The sequence below is a fragment of the Nansenia antarctica genome (genome assembly GCF_963989245.1).
Source record: "Nansenia antarctica genome assembly, contig: SCAFFOLD_150, whole genome shotgun sequence".
Lineage (NCBI taxonomy): Eukaryota > Metazoa > Chordata > Actinopteri > Argentiniformes > Microstomatidae > Nansenia > Nansenia antarctica.
The window spans coordinates 165,001-190,000 of NW_027662360.1; the positions used below are offsets into that span (position 1 = coordinate 165,001).

General features: G+C 47.3%; 2 protein-coding genes across 2 annotated transcripts in view; one reads left to right on the forward strand and one right to left on the reverse strand.

The window, feature by feature from the left end:
* Window positions 1-10,512, reverse strand: part of LOC308175702 (uncharacterized protein) — a gene marked incomplete at its 3' end in the record, with an annotated part of 11,098 nt that extends 586 nt beyond the window's left edge. Inside the window, exons 1-3 of the mRNA XM_080551324.1 lie at window positions 10,455-10,512; window positions 3,997-4,090; window positions 1,353-1,440 (exon numbers count right to left, since the gene is read on the reverse strand). Coding sequence (XP_080407450.1) covers window positions 1,353-1,440; window positions 3,997-4,090; window positions 10,455-10,500 — 228 coding nt within the window. The 5' untranslated portion in view covers window positions 10,501-10,512. The remainder of the gene's footprint in view (window positions 1-1,352; window positions 1,441-3,996; window positions 4,091-10,454) is intronic.
* A 428-nt stretch (window positions 10,513-10,940) lies between these two features.
* Window positions 10,941-25,000, forward strand: part of cUnh19orf47 (chromosome Un C19orf47 homolog) — a gene marked incomplete at its 3' end in the record, with an annotated part of 14,990 nt that continues 930 nt past the window's right edge. Inside the window, exons 1-7 of the mRNA XM_080551319.1 lie at window positions 10,941-11,070; window positions 17,166-17,253; window positions 17,955-18,069; window positions 18,389-18,470; window positions 18,797-18,922; window positions 21,640-21,786; window positions 24,322-24,401. Of these exons, the coding sequence (XP_080407445.1) occupies window positions 11,052-11,070; window positions 17,166-17,253; window positions 17,955-18,069; window positions 18,389-18,470; window positions 18,797-18,922; window positions 21,640-21,786; window positions 24,322-24,401 (657 nt within the window). The 5' untranslated portion in view covers window positions 10,941-11,051. The remainder of the gene's footprint in view (window positions 11,071-17,165; window positions 17,254-17,954; window positions 18,070-18,388; window positions 18,471-18,796; window positions 18,923-21,639; window positions 21,787-24,321; window positions 24,402-25,000) is intronic.

A 25,000-nucleotide genomic window follows, 5' to 3' on the forward strand; every position in this document is an offset into this window, starting at 1 on the left:
ATAATAATGATAATAATAATAAATATAATAATAATAATAATGATAATAATGATAAATATAATAATAATAATAATGATAATAATAATGATAATAATAATAAATATAATAATAATAATAATAGTGATAATAATAATTATAATAATAATGATAATAATAATAATAATAATAATAATTATAATAATAACAATAATAGTGATAATAACAATAACAACAACAACAACACATTTTATTTGTATGGCGCCTTTCAAAACACCCAAGGACACCTCACAGACCAGGAGGACACACACACAAGGGTCGTTATTTTAGTTAAAACATTTCATTTTGGATATTTCATATACCGTATTTTCTGGACTATAAGTCACACTTTGTTTCATAGTTTGGCTGGACTTATATATCAACATCTATATCATTTAATACTGACTGACATGAACCAAGGAGTAAACATTACCGTCTACAGCCACCAGAGGGCGCTCTGGGCTTGTGACAACTATATGTGTGGTGGCCTGGGAAAACCCGTCGGATGTCGCTGGCGTTCGTGGCAAAGAGCAAAAATAGATGGAAATGTCCTATTTTGGCGATTTTGATATTATGTGGTATTCTAGTACTTTGAACTCCATACTACATTATGGTGAATAAACATTTTAAGAAAACAAAAGAGAAAGTACTTATACTTTACCGACGAGGCGAGCAGACTACCACCGCATCACAAGCAGACAAACGAGACCGGCCGATCTGCATAGGCTCCTCCCCCGACCCGGAGGAGAAAGGGGAGGATTTCTCACCTTTCACTTTTTTTGACATGCTACATTAAAATGCTCATAACTTTTTAAAATAAAGGGCTATCTCAGTCATTCAACCAGTTATGAATAGCTGAGAACTTCTAATTTATGGAAATAAAAAAAATGAAAATGTCAAAATGCCACCATGGTTTTCCCAGGCCACCACACAGTTGCTGCTCCTGTACCACTGAAGAAGTTAACTGAAACATTAACGGGAGCTTGGTGAACTTGCTTACTGGTAACTTGCTTGTTGGACTCGCTGGCTTGTTATGTTCATTTAGCCTATTCAGCCTCCCAGGTATGTTCTTTATGCTATTGTGTAGCTGAATAACTGTTAATGTGTTATGTTAACATACCGGACTTCTATTCAGCCTGTTGTTCTGTGTGCTGTTGTGTAGTTGAATAAACTTGCCTTTCCAGATTAAATGTCTGTTCTTGGTCTTGTTGGATTTTGTGAAATATATTTCTAAATAAATGCGATTTATATGTTTTCTCTTCATGACACATTTTTTGACCTTTTGACTCCGGAAAATACGGTAAATAATAATAATAATAATAATAATAATAACTCACCTTGTATTTTTGCTTAAGATTCTCCCACTTTTTCTTGGCCCACACAGCCTCGACCTTTCCCTCGAACCCGTGCTGCTCGATGAACGTCCTACACAACAACATAACATGATGAACGTCCTACACAACAACATAACATGTGCTGCTCGATGAACGTCCTACACAACAACATAACATGATGAACGTCCTACACAACAACATAACATGTGCTGCTCGATGAACGTCCTACACAACATAACATAAACGTCCTACACAACAACATAACATGATGAACGTCCTACACAACAACATCACATGATGAACGTCCTACACAACAACATAACATGTGCTGCTCGATGAACGTCCTACACAACAACATAACATGAACGTCCTACACAACAACATAACATGATGAACGTCCTACACAACAACATCACATGCTGCTTGATGAACGTCCTACACAACAACATAACATGCTGCTCGATGAACGTCCTACACAACAACATAACATGCTGCTCGATGAACGTCCTACACAACAACATAACATGCTGCTCGATGAACGTCCTACACAACAACATAACATGTGCTGCTCGATGAACGTCCTACACAACAACATAACAGATGAACGTCCTACACAACAACATAACATGTGCTGCTCGATGAACGTCCTACACAACAACATAACAGATGAACGTCCTACACAACAACATAACAGATGAACGTCCTACACAACAACATAACATGATGAACGTCCTACACAACAACATAACATGATGAACGTCCTACACAACAACATAACATGATGAACGTCCTACACAACAACATAACATGATGAACGTCCTACACAACAACATAACAGATGAACGTCCTACACAACAACATAACATGATGAACGTCCTACACAACAACATAACATGATGAACGTCCTACACAACAACATAACATGATGAACGTCCTACACAACAACATAACATGATGAACGTCCTACACAACAACATAACATGATGAACGTCCTACACAACAACATAACATGGGTCAAACATGGGCATAAACCTTTGACAGGGGATAAGCGCATATGTGAACATCTACCAGCCTTTGATAGATTTCTTCAACCATTAAGTCTCACATCTACCATCCACTTTCATATCTCACCCTCACTCCTTCCTCACTTCCTCCCCTACCCCTAACCATCTCCCCTAACCCTGCCACGCCCCCCTCCCCCCCTGGACATGCATACAACCTCCCCTACCCCTAACCATCTCCCCTAACCCTGCCACGCCCCCCTCCCCCCCTGGACATGCATACAACCTCCCCTACCCCTAACCATCTCCCCTAACCCTGCCACGCCCCCCTCCCCCCCTGGACATGCATACAACCTCCCCTACCCCTAACCATCTCCCCTAACCCTGCCACCCTCCTCCCCCCCCTGGACATGCATACAACCTTCCCTACCCCTAACCATCTCCCCTAACCCTGCCCCTCCCTCCCCCCCTGGACATGCATACAACCTCCTCTACCCCTAACCATCTCCCCTAACCATGCCACCCCCCCTCCCCCCCTGGACATGCATACAACCTTCCCTACCCCCTAACCATGCCAACCCATTGCTGTGTTAATTGTTCCCTGTGCCTGTTCGCTAACTCTGTGTTCTATGTGTCTCATGTTATCTGTTGTTAACTCTGTGTTCTATGTGTCTCATGTTATCTGTTGTTAACTCTGTGTTCTATGTGTCATGTTATCTGCTGTTAACTCTGTGTTCTATGTGTCATGTTATCTGTTGTTAACTCTGTGTTCTATGTGTTCATGTTATCTGTTGTTAACTCTGTGTTCTATGTGTCATGTTATCTGTTGTTAACTCTGTGTTCTATGTGTCATGTTATCTGCTGTTAACTCTGTGTTCTATGTGTCATGTTATCTGTTGTTAACTCTGTGTTCTATGTGTCATGTTATCTGTTGTTAACTCTGTGTTCTATGTGTTCATGTTATCTGTTGTTAACTCTGTGTTCTATGTGTCATGTTATCTGTTGTTAACTCTGTGTTCTATGTGTCATGTTATCTGTTGTTAACTGTGTGTTCTATGTGTCATGTTATCTGTTGTTAACTCTGTGTTCTATGTGTCATGTTATCTGTTGTTAACTCTGTGTTCTATGTGTCATGTTATCTGTTGTTAACTCTGTGTTCTATGTGTCATGTTATCTGTTGTTAACTCTGTGTTCTATGTGTCTCATGTTATCTGTTGTTAACTCTGTGTTCTATGTGTCATGTTATCTGTTGTTAACTCTGTGTTCTATGTGCTCATGTTATCTGTTGTTAACTCTGTGTTCTATGTGTCATGTTATCTGTTGTTAACTCTGTGTTCTATGTGTCATGTTATCTGTTGTTAACTGTGTGTTCTATGTGTCATGTTATCTGTTGCTTGTTGTTTCTGTGTTTTCTGTTTTTCCCATATTGTCAGCGTCTTTGAGCCCCGGAAAAGCGCTTTATAAATACAATGAATTATTATTATTATATTTTACAAGTATCTGGCTGGTGCTACTTTCCCACCCGTATGGTCATCTCAGGAGAGCATAAAGACTTCACTTTTAATGAGCCATGCACATGAAACATGACAACATTTAGAAGGTAATAATGTTCTTAAGGTAATGTTTTAAGGTAATAATGTTCTTACTCGAAGCCTTTCATGGCAGCGTTCCTCTTCCCTGTGAACTTTGACTCGTTCTCCCCCCGCCACCGGATCAGCCTCTCCGTGTCTTCATTCGTCCCTGGAAACAACGACAGTATATAATATATCATATCATATATACACTACCGTTCAAAAGTTTGGGGTCACTTAGAAATGTCCTTATTTTTTAAAAGCACCGTTTTTTTCAATGAAGATAACTTTAAATTAATCAGAAATACACTCTATACATTGTTAATGTGGAAAATGACTATTCTAGCTGCAAACATCTGTTTTTTAATGGAATATCTACATAGGTGTGTAGAGGCCCATTTCCAGCAACCGTCACTCCAGTGTTCTAATGGTACATTGTGTTTGCTAATCGCGTTAAAAACTAATGGATGATTAGAAAAACCTTAAACCCTTGTGCAATTACGTTAGCACAGCTGAAAACGGTTTTGCTGGTTAGAGAAGCTAAATGGCCTTCCTTTGAGCTAGTTTGAGTATCTGGAGCATCACATTTGTGGGTTCAATTATACTCTCAAAATGGCCAGAAAAAGAGAACTTTCATATGAAACTTGACAGTCTATTCTTGTTCTTAGAAATGAAGGCTATTCGCCCCGCGGTGGCGTAGCGGTCTAAGCACTAGCCACTAGTGCAAGCTGCCCACCGGGGACTGGGATCGAATCCCGGTCTCACCAGACCCGGATATGGCCGAGGCACACAGGGAGCGGCATATTGAGCGGCCGCTCCAGAGGGCGGTATAGGACTATTTCCGGACAAGGATCCGTCGCGCAACAGCGCCCCCGGGGTGCCGGAATAACGGTGCTGGGCTCGAGGAGCCAGTCAGCTAGTCTGCCTGGCGGCCTCCTCTGGGGCTGCCGGCCACGGGGTCGTGCGGCGGATCCTACGCAATAGGCAGGGGATAATTGGATGCTAGTTTGGGTTCAATTGGATACCAAATTGGGTGAAAAAGGGATAAAATCTGAAAAACTAATAAAAAAAAGAAAAAGAAAAAGAAATGAAGGCTATTCCATGTGAGAAATTGCCAAGAAACTGAACATTTCCTACAACGGTGTGTACTACTCCCTTCAGAGAAGAGAACAAACAGGCTCTGACCAGAGTAGAAAGAGAAGTGGGAGGCACACACCCGGTGCACCACTGAGCAAAAAGACAAGTACATTATGGGGCTTTTCCATCAGCAGCCCAGGTCGGCTCGCGTCAGGTCGGTTCAGCCCGCTTTAGATCAGTTCTGGTTTTCCATTATACACAAACCGACCCGGACTAGTAGGAGGAGTAGACGATAGTAGGCGGAGTTACGCGTCACACGCAGCCTGGCAAAAAGCTTCCGGGTGTACACAGCAACAGCCGTGATTTTTTGGGAGAGAAAGAGAAAGAGAGAGAGGAAGCTATGTACACATAATAAAGTCATGTTTTTTGAACCCTTAAAACCACTGCCTTCACTTGTCTGCTTTATGAACTGTAGTATCATCATCGGGAAACGCCGACAAGACGCGAATCTACCGGCATTTGACTCATGAGTGAACGGCGAAAATGGCTGGACAGCACAGCAGCAGCAGAGGGTGAACTCCCGGTTCATCGAGTTTACGGTAACTTCTCGGGGTGTCAGCGCGGTGGTTAAGGGCTCAAAATGACCGTAGACCGATGGTGAAGTTAGCAAAGGAGTATTGTGTTTGTACCACCTCCACAGCCGGTGTTATTCACGGACAAAGACGGTGCATAATAGCGATTTTTGTGTTGTGCTTGTTGTAAATAAAAGTTCTATGATTCATTGAAATGACATTAAACTAAGATAATACGATGGTCAGCATAATTTTTCGAATCTTTATTAATAAGCTATTACAGAAACTCTAGTGACATTTTCCTAGAGCGAATGTGGTATTTCAAGATGGCGGTTAGTGAAGAAATATATGGGATGGGACATGGGATGACGATTTCCATTGACCAATCAACGGTGTGCAGCGTCACACGTCACACGCAGCCTGGCAAAAAGATCCGGATGTTAAAATTTAGACCCTGCTCTCGATGTGGAGCTAAAGAAGCGACCCGAACCGACCTGGGACGACAATGGAAAAGGGGAAAAGAAGCAGGCCGAAGCGGGCTGGCCTGCTTTGGCGCTGTAATGGAAAAGCGCCATTAGAGTCTCTAGTTTGAGAAATAGACGCCTCACAGGTCCTGAACTGGCAGCTTCATTAAATGGTACCCGCAAAACGCCAGTGTCAACGTCTACAGTGAAGAGGTCAATCCGGGATGCTGGCCTTCTAGGCAGAGTGGCAAAGAAAAAGCCATATCTGAGACTGGCCAATAAAAGGAAAAGATAATTAATATGGGCAAAAGAACACAGACATTGGAAAGAGGAATTGAAGGAGAAGTGTTATGGACAGACAAATCGAAATTTGAATCACACAGAAGAACATTTGTGAGAAGACGCAGAACAAGTGAAAAGATGCTGGAAGAGTGCCTGACGCCATCTGTCAAGCATGGTGGAGGTAATGTGATGGTCTGGGGCTGCTTTGGTGCTGGTAACGTGGGAGATGTGTACAAGGTAAAAGGGATTTTGAATAAGGAAGGCTATCACTCAATTTTGCAACGCCATGCCATACCCTGTGGACAGCGCTTGATTGGAGCCAATTTCCTCCTACAACAGGAAAAGTACCCAAAGCACACCTCCAAATTATGCAAGAACTATTTAGGGAAGAAGCAGGCAGCTGGTATTCTGTCTGTAATGGAGTGGCCAGCGGAGTCACCAGATCTCAACCCCATTGAGCTGTGGTGGGAGCAGCTTGACCGTATGGTACACAAGAAGTGCCCATCAAGCCAATCCAACTTCAGGAGGTGCTTCAGGAAGCGTGGGGTGACATTTCTTCAGATTACCTCAACAAATTAACAGCTAGAATGCCAAAGGGTGATATTTCAGTGTTTATTTTGTAATAAATCTGCAAGAATTTCTACAAGTCTGTGTTTTTCTGACAATATTGGGTGCTGTGTGTGCATGAACGAGGAAAGAAATGAAATTAATTGATTTTAGCAAATGGCTGCAATATGACAAAGAGTGAAAAATGTAAGGGAGTCTGAATACTTTCCGAACCCACTGTATATTGTGAAATATGTGCTAAGTTAAGCAATACAGACTTATTTACTAGTTTGACGAGCTAAGAGAGAGCTTTTTAGAGAGAGAGAGAGAGAGAGAGAGAGAGAGAGAGAGAGAGACAGGGGAATTCAAGCACTTTCAATGACCCATGTCTATTTTCAAAAACTTTTAAGACCTTGATTTTCTTTTCTCAAATTCACAAACTTTCAAGGACTTCAAGGACCCGTGGGAACCCTGTATATATATATATATAATAATCAATAATATAATATATATATGTATATATATAATAACCACGGCAGGTCAGCTCGTTGTAGCTACAGTGTTATGATCATGCGCTGTGTTCGGAATAGCATACTACTCATACTAGATATGACGTAGATTTGAGTATGCAAGAGCGTTCACACTGTACAGTATGCGAGATTTGAGTATGCATGAAATTTAGTATGTATGTGTCTGTTGTGTATACTATATGTATACTAGATTTTCGGAATTATTTAAGTATGATATGACTGGACACTACTGGAGTACTGAATCCCCACAATGCATTGCGCGTCTCTTCAGCCTCGTCATACTGCTGTTGTTTACATCGTCCGAAAGCCTGGGGAGCGAAAGCTGCAATAAACACCGTTTTTTGCACATATTTGAGTGTGCAGATGCTGCTTTTTTGCACTCTATTCAATACTCTTCAGCTGCAGCACCCCAGCTAAGTCTGATCACGGATGAGCGGTGGTATTTTCACTATACTGGGAATTAACATGTATTAACAATAATTAACATTAACATGGTGAAATGCATTCTTAGACATGACTACATCGTCATGATTACAAATATGCCACTTGAAATGCATGAAAGCCACGTTTATTTGTGTCTTACACACATGTTCACCTAGTATTTGACTGTTTGTAGCCCAATCACGAATGATCCCAGTATTGTAGCTTCAGACGGACAAGTTGGTTGTAGTGCTTGCCCACGATATGTTATTGCTCATATATATTTATTTTAATCATGTTTTTTACCAACTGTTAAGACTATTGGTCCCCCAAATCATTTTACAACTTGTAGCAATTATGTTAAGATGTTTCTGTCGAACTCCGCAGTGAAGGTATTTAAGCAACGTAGGGTGCGTTCGTAAATTCGCTCTGAGAGCGCACACTGTGTTCAACGTCATTAAGGGACCAGGTAATTTGATTGGACAAGATCATGAGTGCTGATCATATTTCCTGGGCGAATTTACGAACGCAGTCGTAACGTAGCTAGCGAACAGAAGACGGTAAAAAATCGTCAGATCAGATATCAGATATCACTGAGTATGCTAGTATGCAGTATATACTCACTGAGTAGGCTAGTATGCTAGTATGCAGTATATACTCACTGAGTAGGCAGTATGCAGTATATACTCACTGAGTATGCTAGTATGCAGTATATACTCACTGAGTATGCTAGTATGCAGTATGCAGTATATACTCACTGAGTAGGCAGTATGCAGTATATACTGACTGAGTATGCTAGTATGCAGTATATACATCACACGAGGGATGACCTGGCCTGGAAGGACAACACAAAAGGCACCATCAAGAGGGCACAACAGCGGCTATACACCCTGAGATGCCTCAGGAAAGAACACAACCAGATACTGGTGGCCTTCTACCGCGGCGCAGTGGAGAGCATCCTCACCTACGGCATCTGCAACTGGTTCTACAGCTGCACAACAGCGGAGAGAAATGCGCTACAGAGAGTCGTGAGAACAGCACAGAAGATCACCGGCGCCCCCCTCCCCTCTCTGGAAGAGCTGTACAACACACGCTGTCTCAGGAGGGCCTCCAAGATCTCCAGGGACCCGACCCACCCTGGGCACGTACACTTTGTCAAGCTGCCCTCGAACAGGAGGTACAGGACCCCGGCCGCTAAGACAAACAGACTGAAGAACTGCTTCTACCACAGGGCCGTCAAGGCCCTGAACACAGAAAAGGCCTAAGTTCTGGGCCCAGGACAGTCCGGACGGATTGTATGGCAGCTAGTGCTGAGGCACAAACATGTACATTTCAAGCCTGCAAACTGTGACACTTTAAAATAACGTGAAAAAATACTTTTGTGCAATATGACAACCCTAGTTGACTATCTGTGCAGTATAGTACAGTGGATTGTGTACATAGCCTTTATTGATGTAAACCAGCTCCTTACCTTCTTGTGATTTTATGCTTTTTCTAAAATGTGTTTTTTTCCCCTTTCCTAACACCAGGGGAGCCACCCCTCCTAAATTTCGTTGTTTGGTACCTGTACTGTAGCAATGACAAATAAAGTCCATTCCATTCCATTCCATACTCACTGAGTATGCTAGTATGCAGTATATACTCACTGAGTATGCTAGTATGCAGTATATACTCACTGAGTATGCTAGTATGCAGTATATACTCACTGAGTATGCTAGTATGCAGTATATACTCACTGAGTATGCTAGTATATACTCACTGAGTATGCTAGTATGCAGTATATACTCACTGAGTATGCTAGTATGCAGTATATACTCACTGAGTATGCTAGTATGCAGTATATACTCACTGAGTATGCTAGTATGCAGTATATACTCACTGAGTATGCTAGTATGCAGTATATACTCACTGAGTATGCTAGTATGCAGTATATACTCACTGAGTATGCTAGTATGCAGTATATACTCACTGAGTATGCTAGTATGCAGTATGCAGTATATACTCACTGAGTATGCTAGTATGCAGTATATACTCACTGAGTATGCTAGTATGCAGTATATACTCACTGAGTATGCTAGTATGCAGTATATACTCACTGAGTATGCTAGTATGCAGTATATACTCACTGAGTATGCTAGTATATACTCACTGAGTATGCTAGTATGCAGTATATACTCACTGAGTATGCTAGTATGCAGTATATACTCACTGAGTATGCTAGTATGCAGTATATACTCACTGAGTATGCTAGTATGCAGTATATACTCACTGAGTATGCTAGTATGCAGTATATACTCACTGAGTATGCTAGTATGCAGTATATACTCACTGAGTATGCTAGTATGCAGTATATACTCACTGAGTATGCTAGTATGCAGTATATACTCATTGAGTATGCTAGTATGCAGTATATACTCACTGAGTATGCTAGTATGCCATTCCGAACACAGCCTGTATTCGGACTTTGGGGGTTTAGCCAACAGGCTGGCAGACAGAAGCTTCATTGCCAGTCGCGCGGCAGATACGTTCAAAAGATACGTAGACCCCAACAACAACAACAGATGCGTTCATTATGAATACGTATATATATATATATAGTAATAGAAGGTTATATGTATATATAATATAGTTCTGTGACTCACATCTGAAGACGCTGAACGTGCTGCTGGCGTTGGGACTGTCCGCCATGCTGCCGCGGGGTGTACACAGAGAGGAACAGTGAGGATCCTCCCGCCGAGGCTGCGTGCGTGGTCAACGGAGTGACGTCAGAGCCAGAGGACGTGCGTGTTCAACGGAGTGACGTCAGAGGACGCCAGAGGACGTGGCGTGCTTGGACATTGACGCAGACGTACGGGAGGCAGCAGAGAGCTGCTGAGGTTCACTGTGGAGAGTTTATTATTAGGAAGTGAATCAATCAGAATGGACAAACAGGTGGAGCAGGGTTAGGGTTAGGGTTAGGTAATACAGTATTTGAAAGATACTGGGTTGATAGACCAGATTTAGCACCCCCCCCCCCTAATGTTGTTTATTTATTTCATTCATTTCCTGTCAAGTAAACCGTCCAATCACAGTCCGGTAGGGGGCGGTAATGCGCCTCAAGTTGGTCAAACCGCCAAGCTGGACCCTTCACTTCCTCATTCAAACTGAGAAGAAGAAGAAGAAGAAGCGTCACTACTGCGTCGAGAGCGTAACACTACGTCCCTACGTCACTACGTCCCGCTCCCAGCCAGCCTGTAAACATGGCGTCCGTGACCACAGGTAGGTGATCCCAACCTTATATATCTACATACACCCTGTAACCCTAATCTAACCCTAATCTAACCCTGATCTAACCCTGATCTAACCCTGGTCTGGGTTTGCTCACTGGTCAATAGCGCAGAACGCTAAACACGATCGTAGTGTTTCTGTTGTCCAGCTAACTAACCCTAACCCTGGCTAGCATAGCAGGCTAGCTCCTAGCCTAGCCTAGCCTGGCTCTGTCCTGATGGATCTGGTCTAATAAACACTGTTAGAACACTGTTAGAACACTGGCGTTAGAACACTGGCGTGAGAACACTGGCGTTAGAACACTGGCGTTAGAACACTGGCGTTAGAACACTGTTAGAACACTGAGGTTAGAACACTGAGGTTAGAACACTGGCGTTAGAACACTGGCGTGAGAACACTGGCGTGAGAACACTGGCGTGAGAACACTGGCGTTAGAACACTGGCGTTAGAACACTGTTAGAACACTGGCGTTAGAACACTGGCGTTAGAACACTGGCGTTAGAACACTATTAGAACACTGAGGTTAGAACACTGAGGTTAGAACACTGGCGTTAGAACACTGGCGTTAGAACACTGGCGTTAGAACACTATTAGAACACTGGCGTTAGAACACTGGCGTTAGAACACTATTAGAACACTGGCGTTAGAACACTGGCGTTAGAACACTGGCGTTAGAACACTATTAGAACACTGGCGTTAGAACACTGGCGTTAGAACACTGGCGTGAGAACACTGGCGTTAGAACACTGGCGTTAGAACACTATTAGAACACTGGCGTTAGAACACTGGCGTTAGAACACTGGCGTTAGAACACTGGCGTTAGAACACTATTAGAACACTGGCGTTAGAACACTGGCGTTAGAATACTGGCGTGAGAACACTGGCGTTAGAACACTGGCGTTAGAACACTATTAGAACACTGGCGTTAGAACACTGGCGTTAGAACACTGGCGTTAGAACACTATTAGAACACTGGCGTTAGAACACTGGCGTTAGAACACTATTAGAACACTGGCGTTAGAACACTGGCGTTAGAACACTGGCGTGAGAACACTGGCGTTAGAACACTGGCGTTAGAACACTATTAGAACACTGGCGTTAGAACACTGGCGTTAGAACACTATTAGAACACTGGCGTTAGAACACTGGCGTTAGAACACTATTAGAACACTGGCGTTAGAACACTGTTAGAACACTATTAGAACACTGGCGTTAGAACACTGTTAGAACACTGGCGTTAGAACACTGTTAGAACACTGGCGTTAGAACACTGGCGTTAGAACACTATTAGAACACTGGCGTTAGAACACTGGCGTTAGAACACTGGCGTTAGAACACTATTAGAACACTGGCGTTAGAACACTGGCGTTAGAACACTGGCGTTAGAACACTGTTAGGACACTGGCGTTAGAAAACTGGCGTTAGAACACTGTTAGAACACTGGCGTTAGAACACTGTTAGAACACTGGCGTTAGAACACTGGCGTTAGAACACTGTTAGGGCACTGGCGATAGAACACTGGCGTTAGAACACTGGCGTTAGAACACTGTTAGGACACTGGCGTTAGAACACTGGCGTTAGAACACTGTTAGAACACTGGCGTTAGAACACTGGCGTTAGAACACTGTTAGAACACTGGCGTTAGAACACTGGCGTTAGAACACTGTTAGAACACTGGCGTTAGAACACTGGCGTGAGAACACTGTTAGAACACTGAGGTTAGAACACTGAGGTTAGAACACTGGCGTTAGAACACTGTTAGAACACTGGCGTTAGAACACTGGCGTTAGAACACTGGTGTTAGAACACTGGCGTTAGAACACTGGCGTTAGAACACTGTTAGAACACTGGCGTTAGAACACTGGCGTTAGAACACTGTTAGAACACTGGCGTTAGAACACTGTTAGAACACTGGTGTTAGAACACTGGCCTTAGAACACTGGCGTTAGAACACTGGCGTTAGAACACTGTTGTTAGAACACTGTTGTTAGAACACTGGCGTTAGAACACTGGCCTTAGAACACTGTTGTTAGAACACTGTTGTTAGAACACTGGCGTTAGAACACTGGCGTTAGAACACTGGCGTTAGAACATTGGCGTTAGAACACTGGCGTTAGAACACTGTTAGAACACTGGCGTTAGAACACTGGCCTTAGAACACTGGCCTTAGAACACTGGCGTTAGAACACTGGCGTGAGAACACTGGCGTTAGAACACTGGCGTTAGAACACTGGCGTTAGAATACTGGTGTTAGAACACTGGCGTTAGAACACTGGCGTTAGAACACTGGCCTTAGAACACTGGCGTTAGAACACTGGCGTTAGAACACTGGCATTAGAACACTGTTAGAACACTGGTGTTAGAACACTGGCGTTAGAACACTGGCGTTAGAACACTGGCGTTAGAACACTGGCGTTAGAACACTGGCATTAGAACACTGGCGTTAGAACACTGGCCTTAGAACACTGGCGTTAGAACACTGGCGTTAGAACACTGGCGTTAGAACACTGGCGTTAGAACACTGGCCTTAGAACACTGGTGTTAGAACACTGGCGTTAGAACACTGGCATTAGAACACTGGCGTTAGAACACTGGCGTTAGAACACTGGCCTTAGAACACTGGTGTTAGAACACTGGCGTTAGAACACTGGCATTAGAACACTGGCGTTAGAACACTGGCGTTAGAACACTGGCATTAGAACACTGGCATTAGAACACTGGCGTTAGAACACTGGCGTTAGAACACTGGCATTAGAACACTGGTGTTAGAAGCGCAGAAGAAACATAAAAAGCAGCTTTTCCATCCTAAGAACAGACCCGTTCAGACAGACGCATGTGGAGATGCTAGCTTAGTTAGCTTAGTTAGCCCGCTAGTGTCCCAGCAACATCCTTCTCTCCTGCCTAGATAAATGGTTTCATTCGTCACACATTTGTTCGAGCCAGTAACACCCTAACCAGCCATCTAAACTAGACCCAGTAATGTAGCTAGCTACCCTAGCTAACATAGCTAGCTAACACAACACAGCTGGACCTAGAACGCTACATAGACACTCATAATAAGTCAGTGTGTGTTAAATCAGTGTGATGTTAGAATAGCACCCTATTGAGTATACTCGACCTAATCTAGCATCCTCCTCTCCATGCTGGCCTAAAGGGTCCCTGGGGAGGTTAACTGGGACCACATCTCGAGTTGGAGTTGAGGTTAGCTCTCAACTACCTTAACAGCCATCATAGACTAGACTAGTAGAGCCTAACCCTAGACTAGACTAGACTAGTAGAGCCTAACCCTAGACTAGGTTAGGGTTAGGGTTAGCAGATATAAATAACACCAGCTGGCCGGCCTGACATGTGTTGCCTGGTTCAGCTGCCCTCTGACTCATGCTGTGTCCCCCTGGGTCCATCTCACTGTAAACCTTTACGTGTTCGACTAGGCCCAAACTTGAATGAATGAATGAATCAATCAATCAATCAAATACATCAAACATCCACACATCACACATGACTATCACACTGGACAATGTACACACATAACCACAAGACAAAATCATTACAAAATATTTACAACTTATAAAGTGCCGTACATGTGGCAGGGTTAGTGCAGTGAGTCAGGTGTTGAGAGTCCTTATAGCAGAGGGGAAAAAACTGTTTTTGAAATGGGATGTTTTGGTGGCCAGGGATCGGTAGCGCCGTCCAGAGGGCAACAGTTGAAACAGGTGGTGAGCAGGGTGGGAGGAGTCAGCAGGGTGGGAGGAGTCAGCAGGGTGGGAGGGGTCAGGGTGGGAGGAGTCAGCAGGGTGGGAGGGGTCAGCAGGGTGGGAGGAGTCAGCAGGGTGGGAGGAGTCAGCAGGGTGGGAGGAGTCAGCAGGGTGGGAGGAGTCAGCAGGGTGGGAGGAGTCAGCAGGGTGGGAGGAGTCAGCAGGGTGGGAGGGGTCAGCAGGGTGGGAGGGGTCAGGGTGGGAGGGGTCAGGGTGGGAGGAGTCAGCAGGATGGGAGGAGTCAGCAGGGTGGGAGGAGTCAGCAGGGTGGGAGGAGTCAGCAGGGTGGGAGGGGTCAGCAGGGTGGGAGGGGTCAGCAGGGTGGGAGGAGTCAGCAGGGTGGGAGGGGTCAGCAGGGTGGGAGGGGCCAGCAGGGTGGGAGGGGTCAGCAGGGTGGGAGGAGTCAGCAGGGTGGGAGGGGTCAGCAGGGTGGGAGGAGTCAGCAGGGTGGGAGGAGTCAGCAGGGTGGGAGGAGTCAGCAGGGTGGGAGGAGTCAGCAGGGTGGGAGGAGTCAGCAGGATGGGAGGAGTCAGCAGGATGGGAGGGGTCAGCAGGGTGGGAGGGGTCAGCAGGATGGGAGGGGTCAGCAGGGTGGGAGGAGTCAGCAGGGTGGGAGGGGTCAGCAGGGTGGGAGGGGTCAGCAGGGTGGGAGGGGTCAACAGGGTGGGAGGGGTCAGCAGGGTGGGAGGGGTCAGCAGGATGGGAGGAGTCAGGGTGGGAGGGGTCAGCAGGGTGGGAGGAGTCAGCAGGGTGGGAGGAGTCAGCAGGGTGGGAGGAGTCAGCAGGGTGGGAGGAGTCAGCAGGGTGGGAGGAGTCAGCAGGGTGGGAGGGGTCAGCAGGGTGGGAGGGGTCAGCAGGGTGGGAGGGGTCAGCAGGGTGGGAGTCAGCAGGGTGGGAGGAGTCAGCAGGGTGGGAGGAGTCAGCAGGGTGGGAGGAGTCAGGGTGGGAGGAGTCAGCAGGGTGGGAGGAGTCAGCAGGGTGGGAGGAGTCAGCAGGGTGGGAGGAGTCAGCAGGGTGGGAGGGGTCAGCAGGGTGGGAGGAGTCAGCAGGGTGGGAGGAGTCAGCAGGGTGGGAGGGGTCAGCAGGGTGGGAGGGGTCAGCAGGGTGGGAGGGGTCAGCAGGGTGGGAGGAGTCAGCAGGGTGGGAGGAGTCAGCAGGGTGGGAGGAGTCAGCAGGGTGGGAGGGGTCAGCAGGGTGGGAGGGGTCAGCAGGGTGGGAGGGGTCAGGGTGGGAGGAGTCAGCAGGGTGGGAGGGGTCAGCAGGGTGGGAGGGGTCAGCAGGGTGGGAGGAGTCAGCAGGGTGGGAGGAGTCAGCAGGGTGGGAGGGGTCAGCAGGGTGGGAGGGGTCAGCAGGATGGGAGGGGTCAGCAGGGTGGGAGGGGTCAGCAGGGTGGGAGGAGTCAGCAGGGTGGGAGGGGTCAGCAGGGTGGGAGGGGTCAGCAGGATGGGAGGAGTCAGCAGGGTGGGAGGGGTCAGGGTGGGAGGAGTCAGCAGGGTGAGAGGGGTCAGCAGGGTGGGAGGAGTCAGCAGGGTGGGAGGAGTCAGCAGGGTGGGAGGAGTCAGCAGGGTGGGAGGAGTCAGCAGGGTGGGAGGAGTCAGCAGGGTGGGAGGGGTCAGCAGGGTGGGAGGGGTCAGCAGGATGGGAGGGGTCAGCAGGGTGGGAGGAGTCAGCAGGGTGGGAGGGGTCAGCAGGGTGGGAGGAGTCAGCAGGGTGGGAGGGGTCAGCAGGGTGGGAGGGGTCAGCAGGATGGGAGGAGTCAGCAGGGTGGGAGGGGTCAGCAGGGTGGGAGGAGTCAGCAGGATGGGAGGAGTCAGGGTGGGAGGGGTCAGCAGGGTGGGAGGAGTCAGCAGGGTGGGAGGAGTCAGCAGGGTGGGAGGAGTCAGCAGGGTGGGAGGAGTCAGAGTCTTAGTTAGTTCTCGTCAAGCTGCTTGTTCTAACCCTCACCCTGCCTCCTGTCTAACCCTCACCCTGCCTCCTGTCTAACCCTCACCCTGCCTCCTGTCTAACCCTCACCCTGCCTCCTGTCTAACCCTCACCCTGCCTCCTGTCTAACCCTCACCCTGCCTCCTGTCTAACCCTCACCCTGCCTCCTGTCTAACCCTCACCCTGCCTCCTGTCTAACCCTCACCCTGCCTCCTGTCTAACCCTCACCCTGCCTCCTGTCTAACCCTCACCCTGCCTCCTGTTCTAACCCTCACCCTGCCTCCTGTCTAACCCTCACCCTGCCTCCTGTCTAACCCTCACCCTGCCTCCTGTCTAACCCTCACCCTGCCTCCTGTCTAACCCTCACCCTGCCTCCTGTCTAACCCTCACCCTGCCTCCTTTCTCCAGCCACCTCAGAGTGGATCCAGTTCTTCAAGGACGCCGGGATCCCGGCTGGGCTGGCGGTGAACTACGCCGTGTCCTTTGTGGACAACAGGTACTGAGTCTTCACATTACATACATACATACATACATACATACATACACACATACATACATACATACATACATACATACATACACACATACATACATACATACATACATACATACATACATACATACATACATACATACATACATACATACATACATACATACATACATACATACATACACACATACATACATACATACATACATACATACATACATACATACATACATACATACATACATACATACATACATACATACTTACATACATACATACACACACACACACACACACACACACACACACACACACATACATACATACATACATACATACATACATACACACACACACACACACACACACACACACACACACATACATACATACATACATACATACATACATACATACATACATACATACATACATACATACATACATACATACATACATACATACATACATACATACATGCACGCACGCACGCACGCACGCAACCCTGACCCTGACCCCTACCTGACCTCCTCCTCCCCTAACCCTGACCCTGACCCCTACCTGACCTCCTCCTCCCCTAACCCTAACCCTGACCCTGACCTCCTCCTCCCCTAACCCTAACCCTGACCCTGACCCCTACCTGACCCCCTCCTCCCCTGACCCCCTCCTCCCCTGACCCCTACCTGACCCCCTCCTCCCTGCAGGATCCAGAAGAACATGCTGATGGACCTCAGCAAGGAGATCATGATGGACCTGGGCATCACCGTCATCGGTGACATCATCGGGATCCTCAAACACGCCAAACAGGTCTACAGACAGGTGAGGGTAGAGCCCTAACAGGTCTACAGGTGAGGGTAGAGCCCTAACAGGTCTACAGGTGAGGGTAGAGCCCTAACAGGTCTACAGGTGAGGGTAGAGCCCTAACAGGTCTACAGGTGAGGGTAGAGCCCTAACAGGTCTACAGGTGAGGGTAGAGCCCTAACAGGTCTACAGGTGAGGGTAGAGCCCTGACCCGGGTCTCAACACGGTTACCCTCGGTGAAAAACACTTTAAAAAGTAAACCTGACAGTTGTCCTACGGGGAAATAGTTGAGAGATGTAAGAGTTTTGCATAATGCTCAACGTTTCTCCTCCACCAGGACATGTGTAAGATGTCCTCCGAGGCCATCTCCTCTGGCCAGACCAGCGTCCAGGCGGAGCTCAGGAGGACCGCCAACACCCGTGAGTCTCCATCATGTCTGTGATCAGGCCTGCCACGTTCCCCTGAGTTTGGGAAGGTTTCTGGGCATTTCCAAAGTTTCCCTATGGTTTTCAATATGGAAACGTTGGAAATTATCAGAATGTTTCCCAAACTTTGGGGAATTTTGCAACCCTGTTTGTGATACACATGTTACCTTTACGCCATACTTTAATGTTGCATTTATGTTTACATTTATACTTTATAACTTATTATTATATATTATATATGGATTTATCCATCTCATCCGTGTATATGTAACATAATGTATATATCTAACATCTGTAACAATATCTATCTGTCTTCTTAGCCGCCACGCGTATGATCGCCAACGCCCTGAGCAGGGACTCCCCTCCCAGCACCCCCGCTCGTCGCCCTGACAACCGCCTGTCTGTCACCGTGTCCAACAAGCAGGCCAGCAAGACCGGCAAAGCAGGTAGACTAACCCACCACCCACCACCCACCACCCTCCACCCTCCATCTCTGTCTGGCTCTTCTTATTTATTTATTTTAGTAGAGGAGGGCAGTCCCACTCATATTTTTCATTGTATTGGACAGATACAGTGAAGACAGACAGGAAAGTAAGGAGAAGAAGGGAGAGAGAGAGGGCATGGGCCGGATTATAACCCATGCCGACATGGGCATATGTGTAATGGTAAATGGACTGCACTTATATAACGCCTTTTTTGCTGCTCCAAAGCTGCTCCAAAGCGCTTTACAACGGCCTCTCATTCACCCGTTCACACACACATTCACACACCGGTGGCGGCAAGCTGCCATGCAAGGCGCCGGCCGGCCCCGCTCACTGGGAGCAATTTGGGGTTCAGTGCCTTGCCCAAGGACACTTCGACATGTGCCCAGCCGGGGCTCGAACCGCTGATCTGCCGACCTTGTGATCATTAGACGGCGACTCTACCTCCTGTGCCACAGCCTCCCCGTGTGCACTGAAGACTGTAGACTGGTGCTAGACCACTGGACCACCCCAGGCCATGGTGCTAGACCACTGGACCACCCCAGGCCATGGTGCTAGACCACTGGACCACCCCAGGCCATGGTGCTAGACCACTGGACCACCCCAGGCCGTGGTGCTGGACCACTGGACCACCCCAGGCCGTGGTGCATAATAATAATGATGCAGTTATTTTCTCAGGACTCAATGACTCAACTCAACTCCACGGAGAGAACAAGAATAGATGGATACATAAAAAGTAGAACAGAAGCACAGTCGGTAAAAACAACACAAATAGTTAAAGTTTAAAAAGCAATCTCTCTTTGTCTCTGTCTCTTATAGGGCTGTGGAATTTCCTCAATGCGGAAATCACAGAATTCAGACACAAAACATTTTTAGTGTGACAACAACGTTTATTTGTGTTCCTTAATTATGCTTTTCTACCCCGCAACACCCCAGTGGTTTTGCAGATAACCCTGTGTGTCTCCATTTAAAGGACATTTAGGGGACATTTATGGGACATTTAGAGGGACATTTAGGGGACATTTGGAGGACATTTAGAGGACATTTAGAGGGACATTTGGAGGACATTTAGAGGACATTAAGAGGGGGACGTTTAGAGAACATTAAGAGGACAGAGGGACATTTAGAAAACATTTAGAGAACATTTAAAGGGACATTTAGAGGACATTTAGAGGACATTTAGAGAACATTTAAAGGGACATTTAGAGACATTTAGAGGGACTGTCAAGGCAGGTCTTTAGTGGGTGAAACATTGCTTTGCAAAATGTAATAAAAAAAAGCTGTAAAGCAGGTAACACAACGCCAGCTCAGTCACGCCTAACCCTAACCCTAACCCTAAAGCAGGTAACACAACGCCAGCTCCGTCACGTTGGTGAGTCACGTTAGACTCCACCTGTAAAGCAGGTAACACAGCCGTTAGACTCCACCTGTTCAGACGCATGAAACCAGTTGAAGAATGTCAAACGTCTGCAGAGATGCCAGATGTCTGTGTGCTGCAGAACAACGCCAGGGAAACTACTGATGTTTATGTCAAAAGTTTATTCATATTAATAATGTAATGCACTGACTGCAAGTGAGTTAATCATGTATGTTTTCCTATTGAAAACGTCCAGTAGAATAAAACAGTTATTTATCTGATTCATCACGTTCCGACAACCCTCGGGTACATAAGGTTCAGAGATAGGAAATGTTAGGATATTTATAGCATAGCATAGAGTACAGCACAGTGTTTTATTTGTATAGTATAGTGTAGTGGATAGTGTATATAGCCTTTATTTATGTAAACCAGCTCCTTTCCCTTCTTGTTTTTAGTTTTTTTCTCCTAGCACCAGGGGAGCCACCCCTCCCAAATGTCGTTGTATGGTACCTGTACTATATCAATGACAATAAAGACCATTCATTCATTCATTCATTCATTCAAACATTCATTCATTCATTCATTCCTCCTAGGCCACAGCAGCATAACTGTACGACTATAAACCCCCTCTCCTCCCTCAGTGGTGAGCAGGCCTGTCTGCTGACCTGTTAACCTCTGACCTGTCTGCTAACCCCTGACCTGTTAACCCCTGACCTGTCTGTTAACCCCTGACCTGTCTGTTAACCTCTGACCTGTTAACCCCTGACCTGTCTGTTAACCCCTGACCTGTCTGTTAACCCCTGACCTGTCTGTTAACCCCTGACCTGTTAACCCCTGACCTGTCTGTTAACCTCTGACCTGTTAACCCCTGACCTGTCTGTTAACCCCTGACCTGTCTGTTAACCCCTGACCTGTCTGTTAACCCCTGACCTGTCTGTTAACCCCTGACCTGTCTGTTAACCCCTGACCTGTCTGTTAACCCCTGACCTGTCTGTTAACCCCTGACCTGTCTGTTAACCCCTGACCCCTGACCTGTCTGTTAACCCCTGACCCCTGGCCTGTCTGTTAACCCCTGACCTGTCTGTTAACCCCTGGCCTGTCTGTTAACCCCTGACCTGTCTGTTAACCCCTGACCTGTCTGTTAACCCCTGACCTGTCTGTTAACCCCTGACCTGTCTGTTAACCCCTGACCTGTCTGTTAACCCCTGGCCTGTCTGTTAACCCCTGACCTGTCTGTTAACCCCTGACCTGTCTGTTAACCCCTGACCTGTCTGTTAACCCCTGACCTCTGACCTGTCTCCTGACCCCTGACCTCTGTCCTCAGTGTTGACTCGGCCAGCAGACGAGGGCAGCGGCGTAGCGGTGAAGCGTCGGCGCGTGACGGCGGAGATGGAAGGCAAGTACATCATCACCATGCCCAGGGGCACCACGGCACGCACACGCCGCATCCTGGCCCGGCAGGCCCTGCAAGGTAGGCCAGCCTGCAGGCCCCACCCTGACCCCCCGACCCCAACACTAACCCTGACCCCCGACCCCAACACTAACCCTGACCCCCCGACCCCCAACACTAACCCCAACGCTGACCCCCGACCCCAACACTAACCCCAACGCTGACCCCCGACCCCAACACTAACCCTGACCCCAACACTAACCCTGACCCCCGACCCCAACACTAACCCTGACCCCCGACCCCAACACTAACCCTGACCCCCGACCCCAACACTAACCCTGACCCCCGACCCCAACACTAACCCTGACCCCCCGACCCCCAACACTAACCCTGACCCCCGACCCCAACACTAACCCCAACACTAACACTAAGGTAGGCCCCACCCTGACCCCCGACCCCAACACTAACCCCAACGCTGACCCCCGACCCCAACACTAACCCTGACCCCCGACCCCAACACTAACCCTAACACTAAGGTAGGCCCCACCCTAACCCCCACACCCCAACACTAACCCTGACCCCCGACCCCAACACTAACCCTGACCCCCGACCCCAACACTAACCCCAACACTAACCCCCGACCCCAACACTAACCCTGACCCCAACACTAACCCCCGACCCCAACACTAACCCTAATACTAAGGTAGGCCCCACCCTGACGCCCGACCCCAACACTAACCCTAACACTAAGGTAGGCCCCACCCTAACCCCCACACCCCAACACTAACCCTGACCCCCGACCCCAACACTAACCCCAACACTAACCCCCGACCCCAACACTAACCCTGACCCCAACACTAACCCCAACACTAACCCCCGACCCCAACACTAACCCCCGACCCCAACACTAACCCCCGACCCCAACACTAACCCTAATACTAAGGTAGGCCCCACCCTGACGCCCGACCCCAACACTAACCCTAACACTAAGGTAGGCCCCACCCTAACCCCCACACCCCAACACTAACCCTGACCCCCGACCCCAACACTAACCCCCGACCCCAACACTAACCCTGACCCCAACACTAACCCCCGACCCCAACACTAACCCTAATACTAAGGTAGGCCCCACCCTAACCCCCGACCCCAACACTAAGGTAGGCCCCACCCTAACACTAACCCCCGACCCCAACACTAACCCCCGACCCCAACACTAACCCCCGACCCCAACACTAACCCTAATACTAAGGTAGGCCCCACCCTAACCCCCGACCCCAACACTAAGGTAGGCCCCACCCTAACACTAACCCCCGACCCCAACACTAACCCCCGACCCCAACACTAACCCCCGACCCCAACACTAACCCTAATACTAAGGTAGGCCCCACCCTAACCCCCGACCCCAACACTAAGGTAGGCCCCACCCTAACACTAACCCGGGCGCTGTTGTTTAGCTCACTAATAGGGATGTCCTGATCCGACCCATGGCATGGGTATCTAACCCTCCTAACCCTATCCATGGGTATCTGTCCGATCTGTCCAGAAAGCTGAATCTGACAGGAACAAACAGTAGGCTCCGACCTGCGCTCCCGGTCACTCACCTGATGACAACAGTAGTAGCCAGTGGTCACGGGCATGACAGTTGGCTAGTAGCTACCTGTGTGTAATGAGTCTGACAATGTCATGATGCCAGCTGGTGAAATCATAAACCATTTGTCACAAGTAATTTTAAATTTTTCATATTCTGAAACTACAGATGGTAAGCTTTCAAATGATGCGTCATACATTGAAATCGGAAAAGAATTCAAGACGACACGAGTATTTGAATGTTTCTGCACCTCAAGAATGGGAATGCGACAGGAGAAAAGTGACTCTGATCAAACCACAACAACAAACGCTGCTAACAGCTAGCGGCTAACAGTGGTACATCGCTAGGAACGTCTAACTGTGTTTTTATAACATCACAACATGCTGAGAGAACATCGACATGCTAAAAACACAAAACGACACATAATGTAAGTGTAGTCATTATCACTTACCGATAGCCTACAGCAAACGAGAACAGTGAATCCAATCCACAAATGTTTAGTATTTTAGTATTTAGTGATCGTTAAACTGTTGTATATTATATCAAGTGGGTATTTTAAAACTTCAAGTTGCCTGTTATGAAAAAAAACGAAAACCAGATATTGTCGATTCTGCGACTGGTTTATGGTCTCACCAGCGGGTGTCACTAGGCTACATTTATAAAAGGTGCTATAATTGCTTTGCCATTTGTAAGAGAAGATAAATAGAATAAAAACCTGAAGGCACTAAAACTAGAAATCAGATGTGTGCCCCCATCCCTCACTTGTCCTTCTTTCTTTTTCAATGTCTCACTCAGTGAGCGATGTCTTTTGTGTAACTCTCTCTCTGTCTCTCTCTCTCTCTCTCTCTCTCTCTCTCTCTCTCTCTCTCTGTCTCTCTCTCTGTCTCTCTCTCTCTGTCTCTCTCTCTCTCTCTGTCTCTCTCTCTCTGTCTCTCTCTATGTCTCTCTCTCTGTCTCTCTATGTCTCTCTCTCTGTCTCTCTCTCTCTGTCTCTCTCTGTCTCTCTCTCTCTCTCTCTCTCTCTCTCTCTAAAGGGATCAACCGTACGTCCGTGTTTGAGCGTCTAGGAGCTGAGTCGAAGGCGGACACGACTACCAGCAACAGCAAGGTGAGGCCTGCAGTACAACGGTACATTAGGGTGTGTGTGTGTGTGTGTGTGTGTGTGTGTGTGTGTGTGTGTGTGTGTGTGGGGCCCATATTAGGTGAGTGGTCTACCCCCCTATCTGTCAGCCTACAACCTGTCTGTAGGTCTACCCCCCTGTCTGTCAATCTCACCCCATTTATGGTTATGGGGCATATCTGTAGGTGGTTAAACAACCTCAGGTAATTAAACAACCTCAGGTAATTAAACAACCTCAGGTGATTAAACAACCTCAGGTGATTAAACAACCTCAGGTAATTAAACAACCTCAGGTGATTAAACAACCTCAGGTGATTAAACAACCTCAGGTAATTAAACAACCTCAGGTGATTAAACAACCTCAGGTGATTAAACAACCTCAGGTGATTAAACAACCTCAGGTGATTAAACAACCTCAGGTAATTAAACAACCTCAGGTGATTAAACAACCTCAGGTGATTAAACAACCTCAGGTGATTAAACAACCTCAGGTAATTAAACAACCTCAGGTGATTAAACAACCTCAGGTAATTAAACAACCTCAGGTAATTAAACAACCTCAGGTGATTAAACAACCTCAGGTAATT